Source organism: Carassius gibelio, chromosome B21 (assembly GCF_023724105.1).
Source record: "Carassius gibelio isolate Cgi1373 ecotype wild population from Czech Republic chromosome B21, carGib1.2-hapl.c, whole genome shotgun sequence".
Taxonomy (NCBI): Eukaryota; Metazoa; Chordata; class Actinopteri; order Cypriniformes; family Cyprinidae; genus Carassius; species Carassius gibelio.
The window spans coordinates 7629531-7650986 of record NC_068416.1 but is presented as its reverse complement, the minus strand read 5'-3'; the positions used below and the strand labels follow the sequence as shown (position 1 = coordinate 7650986).

At 35.6% G+C, this 21456-nt stretch overlaps 1 protein-coding gene across 3 annotated transcripts in view; it reads right to left on the bottom strand.

Moving 5' to 3' along the window:
- LOC127985709 (rho GTPase-activating protein 26) overlaps positions 1–21456 on the bottom strand; it is a 103889-nt gene that overhangs the window by 47690 nt on the left and 34743 nt on the right. For all 3 annotated transcript variants that reach the window (XM_052587776.1, XM_052587778.1, XM_052587777.1), the window contains exons 2-5: positions 4851–4946; positions 2838–2899; positions 1554–1625; positions 396–497 (exon numbers count right to left, since the gene is read on the bottom strand). In XM_052587776.1, the coding sequence (XP_052443736.1) occupies positions 396–497; positions 1554–1625; positions 2838–2899; positions 4851–4946 (332 nt within the window). The remainder of the gene's footprint in view (positions 1–395; positions 498–1553; positions 1626–2837; positions 2900–4850; positions 4947–21456) is intronic.

The window sequence follows — 21456 nt, the reverse complement described above, 5'->3', positions numbered from 1 at the left end:
ACAACATACAATCATCACTTCTCTACAGGAGCTGTTTACTAATAAGGTGACAGCGCCAACTACTGGTCTGGCATACATAATACAGCATTTTTGGCTGTTTTCGCAGATATGTGTAAATGCAAATCATTTTTTAAAACTTGTTGTGCATACGTGAAACTTTTTTAAAAACGTAAGGGAAAACTTTTCAGTTTTTGACTACATCATTGTCGTGTAAACGTCATAGCCTTAGTTCATGTCTACAATGGCAAACCAAATGCTTTCGCTATTACAATGAAGTCAAGCCTTTCAATATATCGGTCCCCAGTTTAGTTTCATAGGAATCCAAACACAACGATTGATGATCTTTAAGTGAAACCACATGCAAAAAGTAAAACAGCATTAATAGCAGAACATACTTCATGAAGGTGCGCTTCCTTTTTCTTTGCAGATAGACTGAGGTGTTTCTCCAACACTGTGCAGTACTTCTCTGTCTCTTTGTCATATTTCTTTTTGGCCTCCTATGGGATAAAAATGCAAACTCTGACTCAAACTGAAATGACAAAAGCTGAACAAATAAACAAGTTGAAATGTTATATGTAGAGATTTGCATGTATGTATGTATGTATACATTCACATTCATTACTGGAAATGCAGCACTTAACATTTTAAAGCAGTTACAGTGGGTAGTTTCACACATATAAAATGAAACTTTATCAAGTAGCGTGTTTGGGTTGGATGCTGAAGCTCTCATAATATTACCATATATGCTTGTGAGTACATTCGGCAGAAAAAAAACAAAAAAAACAATATACTGTAAGTAATTACGAAATGTGTGCTAAAATCATAAGTTCATCCAATTGCTTTTAATATAAATGTAAACTTTAACACGTTTTACTTTAATTGCAAATAACATGCAATTAAGTGTCCAAAAACGTTACATTCAGTTCCACACTTACTGTAAGTACATTCTTTTAAAGTACACTATTTGTGTATTAAGTACTTTTAAGTGATGTGTACTTTATAAAGTGTACTTTACAATGGCTTATTGTTTGCTTTTCTGCTTTAATTTTCTTAAGGGCCTTGGCCCCTGAACTCCCGACACCTGTAAGTGTCCACATGCACATCCACAATAATGGACAAAAGCCACTGGGTGTGTGAGTCGAATTTGTGATTAGGGAAGCAAACGCCTGCAAGCGGCATGCATGAGCTGTAAAGTTGGCAATAAATCTGAACTATTGTTTAAAAAAAAAAAAAAAAAAACTGAATGTGAATTTGAGGCATGCACAAATCTCTGCTACATGTCAAATTAAACAGATTTATTGCATCTGTTTGTAAGTGTTTACACATCCTTACCAACAGATGGCAGTGCTGTTCAAACAAGTTACAGCAGTTTCTTAGAAGCACTCTGATCTGTGATATCTTGGCCCGCATTTAATCTGCAGGTTTTGACTATGTAACATAATCATTAGTGATAAAAACGCCTTCGAATTAGATACTTCTTGATAACTGCAAACAATAAGCCTCTCTCTGCTATGAATACCATGACATAAAGCGATGTGAACTTCTCCTCGCACCTTTGCAGCTCCAATCTGCTCCTTCCTGAAACGCTCCAGAGGCGAGATCAGCACATCATTGGCATTTTCAATCTGAGGAGAGACAAGTCACAGAGTTCTTTGTACCATTCATCATCATCGTTTCTCTCCATTTATTATCATTGTTTGTCCCCATTCTTTGCCATACATTTGAGAACTTCTTACTCTTATTTAAACGGATTAATATTTATATCTCTTAAAGTTAACGTTAAATATATATTTAGATATATTGAAAAATCCCCCAGCCCTAGTACTGCTTCATGTTAAATCATTAAGACTTTATACTGTAGACATAACAGTATGATTATTCATTTGCTCAATTAGTTGTCTGTGCATCACACATATGACCACACAGATTGCTCTGGTAATTGTGGAAATTGCAATCCAAACCAAAAGATTATTCATAAAAGTTGCTTCACATGTTTAACACTTGAATAAAAAAAAAGAAGCATTAGTAATGAAATAGAAGCATGACTGGATTGGCCATGTTTAAAGATGTTGAACATATAGACAACTATTTTGGTGTGACCACACATTAGCAAAGTGCAACTTTGCTTGGCAACCATAAACCAGACGTGTCAAAGCGAAATCACACATATGAGCTACAAAGCTTGTTACAGTTCAGAGTAGGTGATAGTTTTCTGCTTCGTGTCAGATTATGTCAATAGCACTCTTAGTTTTGTTTAGTTTATTTAGTCCTCTTATTTTTATTTATTTCATTTTGAACTATATATTAACATTTTATGTAAAATATCTGATCCAGAACAATACTAAAAAATAACATGCATTTTGTATGATCCCTCTTATCCCTCAGATTCTGCAAGGTGTACGTAAAATTTTGACAACAAATATAAAGTTCTGTCATGAAACTCTAGATGATGCAGTCTGATAGGTCTAACTTAATCTGAGGTAATGACATCATTATTCACCAGCCAAAGCTGATTGGTTCTTTTTGTATCAGCAGCCAATGAGCTCGCAGCTCAACATTCAAATACTCAGCTAGTGCTTGCTATGACAGTTGCGCTTTAGAAACCCTCCACCTTCCCCAGCTCCACCTGTATAGATCTGCTACTAAGTAATTTAGTGCATGTTACTGTATATTAAGGGTTATTCGTACTAAGCTAAATCTCATGACACAACTCTATACCATCAAACTGAAACTCAGGAAATTAAAGGGAGTCAGTTTCATTTTTAGTGAACTATTAGTTATAACCATAGTGATAATGAAACTGATGATGATGAATATGAAAAAAAAAACCTGCTGACCATTCGTGTCCTCTCATCTTCCAGGTTCTGTAAGACTCCAGCAAACTCCTGTAGTGATTTGGCTTTGAAAGAAAATAAATAATACTGGTGATCACACACAGCATCTTGACCACATTACATTAATTTACATCTTCAAGCAGTGAAGTCACACATTTGTCAGTTTATAATTCACCACAGACAGCCTGAGAATTAAAGTAAGAAATGGTTATTCAAAAGTCAAAACCCAGCCAAGAGCAACACCTTCCAAACCACAATTCAGCTAAATTGTGCAATCAGGTTTATGTTTAACATACAGAAGTCTGTGTGACAACCTTTAGAAGGTGACAGCACAGAGCTAGCTTGTTTAGTGCTCTTACAAAAAAAAAAAAAAAAATTTTTTTTTTTTTTACTTAAGCATCCTTTTAAAAAGAGCACGTAATCCAAAAGTTATATACTTTAAAATAATACACTAATATGTGGACTGAGTGTAATGTTTTCAGACACTCAATTGCATGTTATCTAATCAATAAGTATTATACTTTAAATATTGTATATAGTAAATGCAATTAGTTGAACTTAAGACTTAAGCTTTTTGACCCATTTAAGAAGGACTAAAGTAAATCTTTATATGCAATCGTACAGTTCTGTTAATTATAGTATACTGACAAGCATTAATGGTAAACTTAACTATACTTTAATGTAATTTATGTAAATTGCAATTACACATTTGTATATTAAAGTTGTATTTGATATTACAACTCTAACCCCCGGTTCCACAGACCAGGTTTAAGCTAGTCCCAGACTTAAATGCTGAAAATATCTTGCTCTGATATATCATAAAATATGTCAGTGTCATTGATCTGTGTCAAGATGCACACCTGTAATATTTTCTTCTATGTCGTTTTTGTAAAAGTTGCTTAAATATCTTAATTTAACTAAGGCCTAGTCCTGGCTTAAGCTTGTGAAACTGGGCCTAAACCTACTACAGTTAAAAATATAATTAAGTACTTTGCATGTGCTAAATTATGCAAATCAACACATTAAAACAAGTGTACTTTAAAACATGATTTAAAATGTACTTTAAAGTAAAAAAAAAAACAGATTTTGACAATTACAATGTGTCTTTTTTTTTAAGTCTGTGTTAAGAAACAGTCATGACACTTTACTGTTTTATTTCTTTAATTTTGTTTTATCTGCAAGTGCAGTGCTTTTAAATATACTTTTAAGACTTCAAGATGACTACACGTGCACTTTTTTAGCTTTGTATTAGGTTGCTGCTATGCAAAGTCCAATAATATTAAGGCCATTATATCCAACATACTCTATGTGCAAAAGTAATGATGATTCCACTGCTTAGCCCAAGAATTTCTATCATAACTAAAGTAGCAAACTCATCAAGATACACAACCTCAGACATACAGCGGATGCATTACTAAGAAAACCTCCAGATGTAATACAGTTTTCATGTGCGAAAAGCTGCAAGGCTGCAACCGAAGATGAGATCAGAATAAAGGCAAGTCAATACATGTTTCTTCTTCAGATTCAGCCAAGCAGCATTTCAGCAAGTTTCCATGTAAGGTGCCAGGACTTACAGAAAGCCACAAACATTCCCACAGGTTCCAACACTTAAGCCTTTGATGCCACACCACCAAGAGGAATTATGGCAAATACAAAGAAGTTAAGCTGAAGCCTTGGTTTAATTGTGACATAGTAGGGCTGAATGAAACATTAGTTGGGGATGGCGCTCAGTAAAACCTGTCTTTTTCAGTTAAAAGCTTGTAATGAATACATTGTGCAAGACCTGGAGTGGGATCAGATGGCCATGGATCGATTAGTACTCAACCGATACACTTCAGAGAAACAATGAAGAAAATGCTTTAAAGTTGAGTTCAAATGCTTTCTACGAATGTCATTTGTATGACAGCATACATTGAAAAACGCTTTGGGTTTAAAACTGTAGTATAATCTTTTTGTTTCTTGCATAATACACTAAGGAACAACAAACATTGAAAAGAAACAATGCTATGATCTTACCAATGCATATCTCATCATCTGTTTCTGCATCACCAATGCACTGGAATTTAAACTCGTTCAGCGACTCCGCAAACTTTCTCTTCGCAGTGGACAAATCTGTAAAAGATGTGATGAGATGTGTTAAAATTTCTCTGACGAGAATAGCGCAAGGTGACAAAACCACAATGTTTTAAGCCAGGAAGTGAGGGAAACGTTGTGGTGTCTGGATCTTTCAAGACATGTGACAAAGTAAGTAAGAGTTCAGTCAGGGAATGAGAAAAAGAGAACGCGAGGGGGAAAATGTCCAAAAAAGAAGGTTAAGAAGAGACCGAATGAGTCCCTAAAAATAAACACAGTTTGTCACGGAATGAGAATTTAGCTGCTCAGATCAGATTAGAAATTGAAGGCAGACCCCTTGGTTTTAGATTGTCATAACTTTGGAAAAAATCTTCTGAATAACAAAGAAACTTGCATTGAAATTGCATATACTGTACTATAATAAGAATTCATCATATTTGGAAATTGCAAACCAGTTCTATAGATTCTATATCTATATATCTATATCTATATCTATATCTATACAATTCATATGATTGTTTAATTATTAAGATCAACTGAATTAAAAGACAGATAAACTGAATGGAAAGAGATTTAATTGAATAGGTTGAAAGTAATAACATCATGAAATTACTGTGATTAAAAAAAAACAAATCACTTTAGTTTAGGGACCAATTCTCACTTTTAACTGGTTGCTTATTAGTATGCATTACCAGCATATTGTCTGTTATTAGTACTTATAAAGCAAGCACATATCATTGTCTTATTCTGAGCATATTTACAGTAGATCCCTTGTCCCACCCCATACCTAAACTTACCTTACCATCTATTAATAAGCAGCAAATAGTTTATTGAGTTTATTGAGGCAAACATCATAATTAATAGTTAGTTAATAGTCAGAACTGGTCCCAAAACTAAAGTGTGACCAAAAATGTATATAGATGCAACACACATTTGATGCTTTGAAATTTTGTGTATTGTACTAAGAATTAAAAAAATGCAGAAATGCTTGAAAAAACTTTATCTGACTTGTACTTACCTGTACTACTACTACTACTAATAATAATAATAATAATAAAAATGTAAAATTCCAAGACTTCTGTTAAGGGATTTGGCACAGCAGCTCTTTTTAAAAGTATCGCTCACAGCGATATGAAGCAAACATTCTGTGTGTTATTGTCAAAGTGTCAAAAGCACACTTTGGGCAAACTGTGGCAAACTCTCTCCAATACAAATGACACAGGTGATACAATTGATAATCAAGTCAAGGGCAAGTTCGCCAGTAACAAATACATTATTCTTTTTTCAGGACATAAATTTACTTCTTGTGAAACATACTGACCCAGTTCTTCATGGAAAGAAATATGATTCTGTTTGGCAATAGGTTGCTTTGGCTTACCAAGCTTGCATGTTGCAAAATATTTTACTACACATGAACAAAACTGTAAAATAGTTACAGGGTTAGGGTTAACATGCAACAATCTCTACTAACAAAATTCACTCCAATTACCAGTTAATTTATTGCAGAAAAATACAACAGACATCTCATGGCTATGTTCAATAGCATATTAGTTTTTGCTTTGGTATCAATTATCATTTAATTTTACTAGTATTGGGATTAACTGTTAATATCTGGGTAAAGTGACAACCCTACTTCCCAACAAGCAGGCTATTAATTTGTTATCTACGGTCACAGTTATTTTAGCAGTTATTATATTTAAAGGGGTCATTCAATGCACTTTAAAATGTTCCTTTCTATTTGGAGTGTTATAAACTCTTGGTGAATAAAGAAGATCTGTAAAGTTGCAAAGACTATAGTTTAAGATCCAAAGAGATATTCTTTATCAGTGGTTAAGTTGTATTTACAACACTGTTCCTGAACAGTTCAAGATGTGTGCAGCACATTTTGCAGAGGACAAGGACTGTTTCCTGTGAGAGTAGCCTACAATGCTGGTGTCTGTTTCTAAGTTGGGCAATTCCAACTTTGCAAGGACAGTCTGGCGCTTCTGACACACAGTCTGTAAGTACGTTCTCATATGTAAAGGATTTGCCACTGAAGATTTAAACACTAGTTCTGAGGAATGTAGAGTAGAGCTTGTTGTCTGTCGTTTCTCCGATGGTTTTATGTTTACACAGCACGATACGCAATGCATAAAAAGACAGTATAAGTCATTATAATCAGTAATTAAGTCCCCACTGGATGCAACAAATGCCTCGCTTCTAATAGGTTTTATTGTTTCTGTCTCTGCGGTCACATTGCTTTCAAGTTACATTAATGCTTGCTTCTGCACTGCATACACATACTGTATATGCACTACAAACGTGTGAACCTGTATAATGTATAACAAATCTATTTCAACACCTGAGGCGCCGCTACAATTAATGAGCTCTATGAACAATGCATGGCAAAAAAGAAAAAAAAAGTCCCTGGACACGTGATTTATTTATTTATATATTTTTTGCCGTAAGTCTATACATTTCGTTACACCTTTACTATAGTGATTATTTTGACTTAAGTCTGTTCTAGAGATGTTACAACTTTTTGATAAAGTTCTAATTGGTTTTCTTTTGGAAATATGTTTCAAATTAATCCTGATTGTATTTATGTCTGTAAAGCATATCTGTGTGTGTCACAATCGCAAAATTGATCAAAGAAATCGCAATGTTTTTTGGGTTTTTTGGTCCATATCGCACAGCCCTAGTTCATTCAATAAATACAGTTAACCATCTACCTTCTGAGTACTAAGTTATTAACTCAACAATAGCGGGGTCAGTTAATTTTTTTTGCAGTGGGCCACGCAAACATATGTGTTTGGTTGTGTGGACCGCGAGTTGAAAAAGGTTGGGACCCACTGCTCTAGTGTCTGATTTGAACTTATACTGCTTATTCAGCTTATACTGTTTCAGCTATTAAAATAGTTCAGTTTTGTATGTAATAGCAAAGTGATTATATTTAGTTTTGTTAATTTAGATTAATTAATTAATTTAGAAAAATGTTTGGAGTATTTTTTGGTTGTTAAATATACGTTTTAGTTTTTTTTGTAATGACTAAGCGGCCAGCATCAGACAGTGAGCCTATGTTTGATCAATTTAGCCTTCTCAAATCATCACAACTTGTCTAAAATAAAATCTATAAATATAAAACAGTTCAAGCATATAACAATGTTTAAACATTAGACCCAGATAAATGTGCATTTTATCCAATAGTTTGTGTGGAGAGGCTTCAGGATATGGAGATCTTGCATATTTTTCAGTGGATACGCCATCATTTTTGCTCATAGATGTAAGAGTAATACATCATTCGTAACTGCAAAGGGTCTACTTTAATTAGTGTGCACTCACAATATAAAATAAAACATTGTGCTTTTATAAAATAAAGAACATGATGTGCTTTCTGTTGTCTCTTCTTTAACAGGAGTACTAAAACGAACCGAAACTCAGTGAAAACACGCCTCACAGACATGATAAATATATCTATAGAAAGCTGTAAATGACTACTTATTAAAAAAAAATCGAAAACAAGACCTCTTTCATAATCAAAATCCTTAAAAATGCACATCTCTCTAAAGGCGCGTCTAATTAGGGGAGATGGCGAGTCAGGATCAGCAACTTCATCTTTGCGACACAGACTCAAAAAACACTAGTTTATTAGTAAATCATTCTAATATCTCCTTACTATTTCCCCGTCACATTTATGGCAATTACTTTTGCCAGTGCTTTGCGGCAAGGCAAGCTTAAGCCTATTGCATGTATATTGACCATACTGCTGCAGGCAGGACAAAAAACACTGTCGACTCGCTCTTGACAGTCACAGTAGCTTGGTCTCGTGCTGTTTCCACCATTACGGAAATTAATTTTTAATTGATGGATGTCTAAAATGCTGTATAAAAGTAAGGAGAAGTCTAAAACAGGCGGGAGGCCCAGCCCGTGTCTGAACTATGATGTAAGAAATTTTCCCAAAGCCCTGCTCGAGGGGCGTAAAAAAGGAAGGGCCCATAGGGCTTGGGCTGAAATGCAGTGCTCTAGTGTCTGTTGTTGAACCACAGAGAGACTTTCAGAGTCCCAGAGACTTCCCCCTCGAATGGCTTGTAGCACCGGTGCGACCTCTGATTTTTTTAGTTGCTCCATTAAGAAATGAGGTCGCACTCTAGAGCCCTGATTACTGTTATTACACTTGTATACAAAACTTTGTATTATGCTTGTTATAGAGTGCGTGGCGTCACATGTACTACCGATGGTGGCAGTAGACAACCGCGGTGGTAACCGACCATCGTTGTCACGGTGAATGTCACAGCCCTAACAGTATGTGGAAAATAATGTGTTTTCTGAACCTTAAACGGCATAAACACATTGCATTTCACCAAATACACAAAATACTGTTCTTTTTAGCAACATCATATGACCCCTTTAATTAGTGACCAGGGCTAAAAATAAGCAGCTTCTGTTGACATCCACATGCGCTATAAGAACACAGAGTTCGCCAAAATTTTTCTCTTCCAGTGTCCTTTGCTTCCTGCCTTGCACCCAGCAAACAGTGGTTCTGTCCAAGGAAGGAATGCGCACATAAAGTTGTATATGCATGCACAAACACTCAAAAATACAAGCCAACAGGAAATCAAATAAAAAGATGCAGCATTTTTCTTTCCAAAGGCTCCAGTGGAATGCTGCTGACGTGCCATTATGTGACGTATGAGCTTTAGTTACCATGTTCCTTGTCTGCAAAGAGGCTTTTCTAAGCTAAAATAACCATTGTGATGTCATAAACAGTCAATTTAATTTTCTGATACTATCAGAGACCTCTCTATAATGTAATGTTTGCCGTTGATGTAATTTGTTGAAGTGAGAAAATGGAAATGCTTGAAGTATGAGATCTGCTCTTGTTTGGAAAGTTTCCTGTCCTGGGATGAGACGGAGCACTGCTGGTGTGGAACGGATATCAGCTGCTGTCTGCAGGGAGATCACATTTGTTTCTATGAAGGAGGATCAGCCCTCCCAAATCCTTCATCATCATGCTCATCAACTTTTTCAGATGTTCCTAAACACGTGCTTTTTTTGGCAGTGGTTTGAAATCATTAGAATGAGATAGTCAAGTCAAGTCACCTTTATGTATATAGCGCTTTAAACTGTTTATTAGGAACAATCAAAGCTGACTTTCAAAGCTGAAATTAGCTTTGCATCATTACTCCAGTCACACAATCCTTCAGAAATCCTTTAAACAATCTGATTTTCTACAAAAAAAAAAGTATTGTTATTATTATTATCATCATCATTATTATTATTAATGTTGAAAAGAGCTGAGAATATTCTTTTCAGGTTTTTTTTTTGGGGGGGGGATAAAGAACAGCATTGTTTGTTACATCTGTTACATTTACATTTATTTTTTACATGTATATTATTTACATCAAGCTTTTGAATGGTATAGTAGTGTATATTGTTATTGAGACTTACTCATGTTTATGATCTCTGCTGAATAAAGCACTTCATTCTTTTTTTCTGAGGTAATCCACATCACATATTTTTGGGGTGAATTATGTCTTATTCCTCTCATCTCGAAGCAAACAGTAAAATAAAAAGAACTTGAACAGTCTGGCTGCGTTGTCTTCTGTTGTGTGGCATATTCAATCCGTGCGCTTCAGTGAAACATTAGAATCTGAATAGAGCGTTCAGCGTTGGGTTGTGGTCGCATTAGAAGATAATGAAGGGAGACGTGAAAAACAGACATCATGTTGTTTTCATACGGATTACTTTATCACAGAATATTTGTTTTTGGCAGCGCTTGTTTAGTTTAAAAGTACACATGTCAGGCTTTCTATAGATATCTCTCTCATGTCTCTTCGTTGAGTATTCACTGAGTTACAGTTCATTTTAATGACACGTTTCTAAATGAAGATCAGCGCAGACAAAGGCTGCGGACAGAACACCTTGTTTGTTATCTTTATTTTATAAGTGCACAGTTTTGTTGTTATTATGTCTGTATCCAAAAAAGTAGACCTTTACAGATTCGATTGATGTATTGCTCTTATCTGTACGATCAAAACTGAAAGTGTAATTTAAGTTCTTTTGGGGGTTATCAGGAAGGATGCCTCATAACGCGTATACTCATGAATCGACTCCAGAGGGTTAACCCTCTGAGGTCTAAGGGTATTTTTGAGGCCTGGAGAAGTTTTGTCATGCCCTGACATTTGTGCTTTTTTCAATTTCTTATAAACATCTAAATGGCTAAAGTCTAATCTCACTGTAATCAGCACAAACTGGGCTATAATAATAATATGTGAGGAGCATGTATGTACATGATTGTGTTTTTGAGAAGAAAAAAGGTTATGTGCGGTTAGTGAAAAACTAAAAATGTTAAATCTAGGTCCGGGACTAACGCGTTAATTGAGATTAATTAATTACACAAAAAATAACGCGTTAATTAAGATTAATTAATTAAAGAGAAAAAATTTCCAGCATTTTAAATAACTTATTTTTGCACCGTGGAACGTTTGTCACTGGATGAGTTTCGGCGGACCGATTATACTGGAGCACCAACTAGCGTTCGCATATCACCGCAGCACATCGAGCCTCAAGTATCACCTCAACGCAAAACATATAGCAGCTAGCGTGGACTTTACACTTTATGTTGAACTATGTATTATTTTGTTGGTGCAACTGGCAGTTTATGTTGAACTCTTTATTGCTTTGGCCAAGGTTATTGAGAGTTGGACTTAGTATGTTATGGCCTCTGAAGCAACAGAGAGAGGTTTTCTAATAGTCATGGTTTCCAATGTTCTGAATGTAATTGACAGTATTGTGTTTTACTTAAAAAACACTTTACAGAAGGTTCCAGCACCAATAAGCTACCTGAATTTCTGAAATGTACTATTTCTAAATTGTTTCTAAATATGCTATTGATACACATCATGGCAAAAATTGCACTGGTCTGCTAGACTTGGTTGAACAAAAATAAACAATATTTTGTTGCTTAAAGCTGCGGTAGGGAACTTTTGATGCTCTAGCGGTTAATAAACACAACTGCTTGCGTCTTGCGGAAGAACATCGTAGCCGGAACTACTTCTCTCTGTTTATGTCTATAAAGAATCACAAAGGTACTGGGTTACTCCGCTACGGTACCCCCGAAGCAATCTAAAATAGTCCGAATATAAACACTTATTATAGGTGCACCCTAGTGATTCAGGACAAGCTAAAAACACGGTTTGGAAAATTGATTCATGGTGTACTCGCTTATTATATACATTTTTCTACATTTTGAACACAAACAAAGTTACGGACCGTAGCTCTGATTGGTTGTTTTTTACCGGGAGCGATGGAGTTTCTGCAAATGGCAATAGGACCACTGGGAGGAGCCAGAGGAGCTTGATTTTTTTCACAGATTATCTTTCTCATATTCTATGGTCAGGACAATGACAGGTTTAATAAATATGTAAAAAATATTTTTTTTACAAAAGTTCCCTACAGCACCTTTAAGCTTATGTATTCAGTCATTATTCAATGGTATACTATAAATCCATGTGAAAAAAAATTATTCTCACCTAGGGCTGCACGTTCTCAAGTTTTTCATTAACCGTTAACCGAGGCCCTTAGCGGTTAATACTCGGTTAACCATAGTGTGCCATAGTAACCATAACCATAGTAATTTCCGGACATTGGCCGAAAAAAAAAAGGAATGTCCGACAAAATTTAATCTCTCCGGTCAAATTGTCCTATTAAAACTGCCTAATAATGCCGCCCATTAACACAATCTGAATTTGAGAATAAGCCTAAAATGTATAAGGCAAAAGGTAACAAGCAGAGTCCGCGGCCGCCTCGCTAAGGCTATGACTATGACTATGTTTGACACGTACAATATTTGAAAATCGATAATTATTTATTTATTTATTTAAATTACATTCATATCTGAATTTATGTCAACCTATAGACTTTCAAATATCAAAATGTCATGAATTAATATGTATTTGTGTACAAAATGACATATAAACATATTTTCCTATTATACTTTGCCTGGAAACGCTTCCAACAAGGCGTCGGTTCTATTTCTAGCATACACGCGTCGAGCCGCGCCTGAGCCGCGCGTCTCACGCAGGCAGTCGGCAAGCTCTAACCTGTTAACATGGGAACCGAATTAAAAACAGACACGCCACGCATCCAGTGTGTCCTGACCGGCCTAATGATGCCCGGGTGTTGGCTGTTGAGATAACAACAACGAGGTTGTACTTGAAGTATATCTAAGCACTGTATTGCAATACTTGCATTTTGCCCCGTCACTCGTATTAGCCCGCTTCATATTAGAAAAATGACTTCTTCTTGTGGACATTACAAATGTCTGGGAGCGCTCTGGCGGTCTCTGGTGGTGCAAAAATGTATTACAACTAAATTCAATGCACGCCATTGACGTCACTTAACCGAGCAAAATGTTTCACTCGGTTACACAATTTTTAACGGTTAATCGGTTAACCATGGACACCCCTATTCTCACCTTTCTCAGGTCAAATATTTATATGCGATTAAAATGTGATTAATTTCGATTAATTAATTGATTACAAAGCCTCTAATTAATTAGATCAATTTTTTTAATCGAGTCCCGGCCCTAGTTAAATCTCTTGAATAATGCAATAAAGCACATACAGAACATTGGTTCACAGGACTTTTGAGAACTGGAGCTTGCAGCCTACAATTTTTCTTTCTAAATTATGTGAAAATCATCTTGTTTACTCACTCAGAGAAAACAATATATTAATAAAAATTTTCTAAGACACTTTTTGTTTTAAAAGTCATGTGAGTGGGCGTCACCTATCCTGAATATCATTGTGATTTACACCTGAGAAGACAAAGGCCTGGATAATGAGCTGCATAATGAGCTTTCAGTCGAGTTTGTGACTGAGAGGGAAGAGTTACAAGAATGTGAGGACAAAATAAATGTATATAATTTTATGTTTGTAGTTTGTTTAGAATATATTTATTTATCCCACAAAATAATTTAATATTCACTTGCGAGTGCAGTTAAACAAAAAGGATTGCGTCAAAGTAACTGAACAACAATAATAAAGTGTCAATAATGCAAAATGACAGTTAAAGGCAATTCATAATTGAATTCAGTTATGTCATCTTTGTTCAGTTAAATAGTGTCTGTGCATTTATTTGCAATCAAGTCAATGATATCGCTGTAGATGAAGTGACCCCAACTAAGCAAGCCAGAGGCGTCAGCGGCAAGGAACCAAAACTCCATCGGTGACAGAATGGAGAAAAAAACATTGGGAGAAACCAGGCTCAGTTGGGGGGCAAATACAGTTTCATCTTAACATTTTTCTCTTGTTTCTTAACGTGTGCAATGCAACAGTCTGCAGTGTAACCTGGAAGTGTTTTGGAATGCTAACAGAAAGATTTCATGAACAGATTCATGGCTGAGGTCCAGGTGCACATTACTCAGCTTCAGCCAAGTGCAGGAGTGTAATTTGTTACTAAAGACAATTACGTCAGACACTTAGCAGTCACTTTGTACAAACCACTGACTGTTAAACATATGCTGTATGGCTGTTACGCATTTACAACTATGTGCCAAAACCTGCATCATAAACCTAAAAATCACTGTCTGAAGAGATCTGTTCAAGTTTTTACTGCAAATTCGGGTAAAAACAAAAATGATGGGCGACTGCTAAATTCACACTGTATCCTTTGCCGAAACTGTGAAATTGACTGCAAATGAAAAATGGAAATTGAATTAGAATAAAATGGAATGGAATTTTAAAGAAAAATGCTTTATTGGTTTATTTAAAAAGTACAATTTCTTTACAAAAAAAAAGTATATGTTGTTGAATATCCTCACAAGCATTTATGGTAAACTAAAATATACAACAACGTCATATCTTTTAACTTATATACCATCCATCTTCTTCCACTTTACATGGGGCCGAGTCACAGGGGCAGCAGTCCCGCTCCCTAAACACTTCCTCCAGCTCTTCCGGGGGGATACCGAAGCGTTCCCAGGTCAGCCAAGAGACAAAGTCCCTCCAGTGTGTTCCTGGTCTTCCCGGGGGCTCCTCCCAGTGGGATGCGCCCGGAAAACCTCCTCAGGAAGGCATCCATGAGGCATCCTGAACAGATGCGTGAGCCACCTCAGCTGGTTCCTCTCGATGTGGAGGAGCAGTGGCTCTACTCTGAGCTCTTCCCAAGTGTCTGAGCTCCTCACCCTATCTCTAAAGGAGCCCCACTAGGACTGTGACGGTTGCCACCGGCGGTAGTGCATGTGACGTCACAAACTCTATAGCAAACATATTACAAAGTTTTGTATACAAGTGTAATAACTGTAATAGTTGCTAAATCTAAGTCTATGGTTATTAACAAATTAACTCAAACACAGTGTTTCCTTTAGATTGGCAGATTTGAGCGCAGGAAAATACAGTTTATGCATTCAGCAAATTAATTTAGTGTTTTTTATTTAGGCTACTTTCTTGTTTAACTGCATTATTTCTTTGATATTTATTTTAGTATTTTGCAGGCGGCATTCACTGACAGAAATTCCCAAATAAACACGAACTGGCAAGTTAAAAAGGATGTGTTAGATGAGTGAGACAGTGCTGGGCTGATTTCATAGACGTGTATATAATATATATCAAATATAGTACATGCATGCAAAAGTTTTAGTCAGCTTTAATCACCTTTCTGGTAATTCCATGAATTAAGTGACCACGACACTGCTTGCACATAGTTTATTTCGCAGTTTGGTAGAGGAGCGTGGTCTGTTGTTTGGAGGTTTTTGGTTTCCAAAAATCTGACGTCGACCAAACATCCATTTTATGCAAGTGCTGTCGGGCTAAATTTATCGCTAAAGGCGGCAACACGAGCAATTTGCTCCACCACCGCAAGCACGTCTTGGAATATCGATCAGCAGAAAATGCATTGTACACCTGATTATGCATGAAAAAAAAAAAGTATAATTTTGAAAAAAAAAAACGTGATATACATTTTTGGTCAAACCGCCCAGCACTATGATTAAGATAGTAGTACATTTAAAATATATTAACTAAATGTATTAACTAACACCTTACAATGAATAACTATGCAAATAAGTATTTTTTATAGCATGACAAATGTTTACTGTAAAATGTACTTTTAAAATTGTCACTTGCTAATTTTGTCTTGCTAATGCTAATTTTAACAAACATATGCAAGTACCATTTTTTATGTACGTTTAGGCTTTGAGATACACTACAAGTGTGCATTCTTTTATTTATTTATTGTTATTTTTACAAGTTATGTGGCACACGCAAAAGGACCATATTTGATTTTGATTTTTCAGTGCAAATTATCAGTGAATAATGTCACATCGGCTGCTCTATGATATTTCTTTTTTTTTTTTTTGACAATTAGGAACTTTTTTACTTTCATTATTTTGCTGTGCACAGCAATTTGGTAAATGATGACAATTTTTTTAAATATATTAATTCAGAAAAGTTCTTAATATAGAGCAGAACAGATGATAAAAGCCTTTGTGATGGAAAGCAGTGAAGACCTGGAAGACATCTCTCCAGATGGTCCAAACTGCAGAGCTTCCATTACACACAGCACTTTACCAGCAGGGAGCTGCCCTGGGCCACACAGCGAGAGCTAGTCAGAAGCCAAAGTCTACTCAGCAAAACAGCACCACATCACTGCTAGACACACACATTATAATGTCCTGTGAGACATTTTGCTTGGAACTCTAGTAGGTAAAAATCAATGAAGAAGTAATTAGAAGAGGATGCAGATATGCATTCAAGTTCATTTATTCATAACAAAACGAACACTTTTTGACATATGGACCATAACAGGGTCATCAAAGACCAAACATGTTGCACATGCGAATGGGAATTCACATAAACTACGGAGAAATAAACATTAAGTCATACTGGTAATGATGTCATTGCAATAGATCACACTGTTAAGGCAGGGCGCAGAGGCAATTTCTATTGCAAAATCTACAAAACAGACTACACAGGATGAAGAGAGACTGGCATGAACCAATGCATTTCCTTTGTTTAATTTTCCATCAATAATTGTTCGGTAACTATGTAATTTGACAGATACTCTGATAAATACCATCAAGAAATCACTTACATTTGTACATTGGTATACATAGTGTATGTTTCTAGGGATGCATCGATCTAATACTCAGGATCGGTATCGGCTCCGATACGGACATTTTCTGCGGATCGGGTATTGGTAAGACGAGACCGATCCAAATCCGATATTGTGCGTATACTATTCTGTGTTATTGTTGAGTCCCACAAAAACATTATAAAGCACCAAAACGTTAAACTCTTCTTTCCGCTGTGGCTGTCTGTCATCCTCCATTCAGCAATCAAACTGTGTGTCGTCTTCGGTTACTACAGTCAGAACGATAAAACCCTCTTCAAGAGCGCACAGTAACTGAGCATTAAAACTGTTCAAAGAAAAGGCTCAAAAAAACTAACACAATTTCTCATAATTATGACTATTTCTCAGAATTGTAAGCATATATCTCAAAATTCAGACTATGTAATTCACAATTGCAAATTTATATAATGTAGTTCTGACTTTATAACTGTCAAATGCAGGTGTATATCACTCAATACTGAGAAAAAAAGTCAGAATTGCAAGAAAGAAGTCAGAATTGGGAGATGAAAAGTTACAATTAACTTCTTATTCAGTGACAAAAACTGGCTTCCACAGTAAAGCAGTGTGTACTTTAACAAAGATTATATGGTTTTAGCTTTTAAACTTTTTACATTTTTAGTAAAACAAGGCCAATTATGCATTTTTAAGATCAACAACTTTGTTGATTACACAGTACACCAACATGAAGGAGACAGACGAGCAGTCGCTCACAGAACGAAACCCTGCAGTTTCACTCTACATCCTCTAATTGACCTCTGTGGAACTGACGCTTGGGTCGGTTTCAGAGCACTACAATTTCTGCTCATTTAGTTTAGTCAGCAAGACGAAAGCTGCAACCGGCCAGGATTTGTGCGGTGGCTGCGCTGATGGTGCTTGCAGGTGAAGAACAGTTACAGCAGTGTTAGCAACTCAATGAGAATGAAATGACTTGTTTAACCTTCCAGAAATGGCTGCTGGAATACATTTTGTTTCGTTTGCAGCTCTCGAAGCATGAAAATGCCAGTGAAATAGTGTTTTGTCTGCTGTCATAGCATGCACACAGGAAGCAGATTTGATGGAGCAACGATGGACCATGAAAGTGGATTTCCGAACACAGATACACAAGTCCTTCAGAGTGGAGGATAGTGATATGCCACAGGAAAAGGAAATGAAAAATAGGGTAGGAAGTGAGTTATAACCGGATACTTATCCCTGCAATGTCAGCAACTACTACATGATTCAATGCAACTTAATGACTAAAGGCACTGTTCCACTAGCTGACTCAAACCAACACAATCTGGGTCAAGGATGTCACACCAATAAACATTTGACATCACTGAAATGAAGTTACACTAGAAATGTTGAAGCACAAACAGTGAGGTGTTTGGCTCATTAGAAGTCGTAAAGTGCAAAATGATATTGCATTGTTTCTTACTTCATGAAACTTTCAAAGTAAAATGTTCGGAAATTAAATGTCTAGTGAGAGGTGCTAAACGGATAACACATTATCGCAACTTGTGTTTAACAGGACTGTTCCAGAGAGTTCCCCATTGGATGTGCAATGCTGAATCAGGTGAGCTACAGAGCAAGTTTACTATATCAGAAAAGCCATACATAAAAGCCATACCTTCAAAATGAAGGACCTATGCATGTTAAAGTGTCAGAACATAATATTGTGCAAGAAACGTTTTTCCAATGTCATTTGCACAGAAAAGCCAAAATTAGTCAAATATGCCATTTTTTTCTGCATGCATAAATTTGCATAATAGCCACATCCACCAAACACTGAATGGGCTGCAGCATTAATAATCCATGGCATTCAAATAACAGTGTAATCAGGACAGAGCACTTTGTGGAGATTATTGTTGTTTAGATGGCATTAATCTGAGCCATTAGCATATGCATATGATCAAAAATTTCAAACATCAAGTCAGAATTATACATAAGGATACAATTAGCAAAGCATGAGCCAGTAGCCCTGTAGCAAACACTGCCCCTGGATTGTCTTTGGTCATGTTGGTTCTGTGTCATACTTTTGCCCTCTTTATTTACTTTCTGTGGACCGATGTACTGTAAATATACTGTCTGCACATGTGATTGACATGACATTTGCTGTTGAGGTAATACATATATTTTCTAAAACAACATTTAAATTGCTAATCAAAGGTATTGCTGTCTGGAAAAACACAAGTATGATACTGGTTTTATACAATAATTTAATAAACAAAAATTGATATTAAGTAACTTGCATTACACAAGCTATTTTGTTAAAGCAGAATAAAGCATTGTATGTTGAACTACATACAGACTGTGTGCTTAATTGTATTGAATGCAAACTTGTCTTGTTCTTCAACTGTTAAAAGCAGTTTAAAAAAATGCACTTGCAAATAATTCAAAATGAATAAAAGGCCACTTTAAAGTACTTAAAGGGTATATTTTTATTATGAATATATATATTTTAACACATTTTAAACACTTTGACTCATGTAAAATTAATATCTTAATATAATATAATGAATATATATACATACTTATATATATATAAAGTTCAGTATAATGTTTATTTAAAATCTATTTCACTATTTTATTTAATTGTTTAACATGGACAAAAAAAAATCTTTTCCTGTAGGCGTCAGTCCTAAATTAAAAATTGAACCAGTATTTCTTGAACACTCTTTTATTTCCTGCTCATGACACTAATTGAGATAATATTACTGCATCAGGCAGTTTGGGATGCTCAAACTAACAAAGCACCGCAAAGTTTACACTTTGTGAAATCAACAAATGAATGGCTTACTTAGGTGTCTCTGGATATTAAAATGTGACAAAAAAGTAAAAGTAAAATATACAGAATTGCACAGATTGTGTTAAATGCCACTTCAATACTATTAGACAAGTAACGCTTCCTGATTCCACACTAAAGTTTCATCACATGTATTGAGTCAATACGACTGAACTTCAGTTTGCATGCAAGCAGTTCTTCAGTTAAAAATGATGCTGATGTACAGCAGCTGCTTCCTGAAGGCAAATAGAGTAAACCAGCACAGAAACAGAAAGAAGAAACATCAGATATCACAGTGTGCACAATAAAAGAGACTTTAACCTCAACCCTCTCTAAACAATATCTGTTAATTACTTACACTTGTGTAAACAGTCTCACCGAGTGAAAAACGGGGAGAAAAAAAGGAACAAAGATCAAAATTAATGTTAACATATCAAGAAAAACAGGATTTTCTTGCTCTTCTAAAAGAACTTCATCTTCTATGTAATGTTCCCAACTCCAAACTTAATCCTCGGTCCAAAATGACCGTTTATTGAAACTTAGTTGCAAAAGTCTTCATTTTATGACATCACAGCCATGCACATTAATAAATCAAGAGCTATTCAGCCCTCCCTGATGAACTGCACTATATGGTACATTCAAATAAGTATAACAAAGACCATTTACATACATTCTTAAAGGTACAGTAAACGACACAATATGGAAAAATCCTAATAGGATAAGGAAAATGTGTGAAGTTTTAAGGCCACATTTTGCAACTGTTGTCATCGTGTTTTGTATATTCAAAGTGTGATAAGTACACACACAGACAACCTCACATGTTTTGATTGTGCTGGAAAGGTAAACAGGAGGGAACTCGGGACATGGATCTGTTTGTGATGTACTGTACAAAAGAGAGCAGTCCAACATGTGCTGGATACACACCCTTTGTCTCAGCTAAAGCTGCTTTTCATTCAACCAGCAAGTGTCAGCATGAAACACAGCGAGCAGAAAAAAAAAAAAAAAAAAAGCAAAACGTATTGGTGAGTGGCACTGGATGCTTTAGTATGTCATTAAGCATTGCCATGACTGTCATGCAGTTTCACACAAAGACCTGCCTTAACGATTAAGTGTGTGATGTTTATTATTTGTTTATCTTAGCCTAACATGCAAAGAAATCTATAAAAAAAAAAAAAAGTAAGGTGATTTCCCAAAAAATGCATTTGGGGTGGGTCGATCTGTGCAACCAATAACATAAAAAAGAGTGTTTATTAAAGAGTGAAAATATGTTTACAAATTTAATTTTTAATTTTTGGGGACATTAAACATTAAACAAATAACTGGACTATAGAGGACTCCGGGGCTTACTTAAGTACTTATATTTCTAGGTAATATATATGTTTATATTTGTATGTCTTTAAAATTTGTTTATATACACACACACACAAATTTGTTTATATACACACACATAAATATAAAAATTTAACCGTCAAAATTAATTCTAATAATATAAATATTAAACTTTGTCCCACGGGTTGGCAAACATTAAAAAAATTGAAAAAAAGTATATCTTATTTGGGTTTCCAGTCATTTCTAAGGCCTATCCGAAGCCTAATTCCAAGACGGCAGAGAGAAGGATGAATTAATGTCCAGTATCTGGCAGCAAAGCCATTTAAGAGCCATTAAAAGGACATTTCT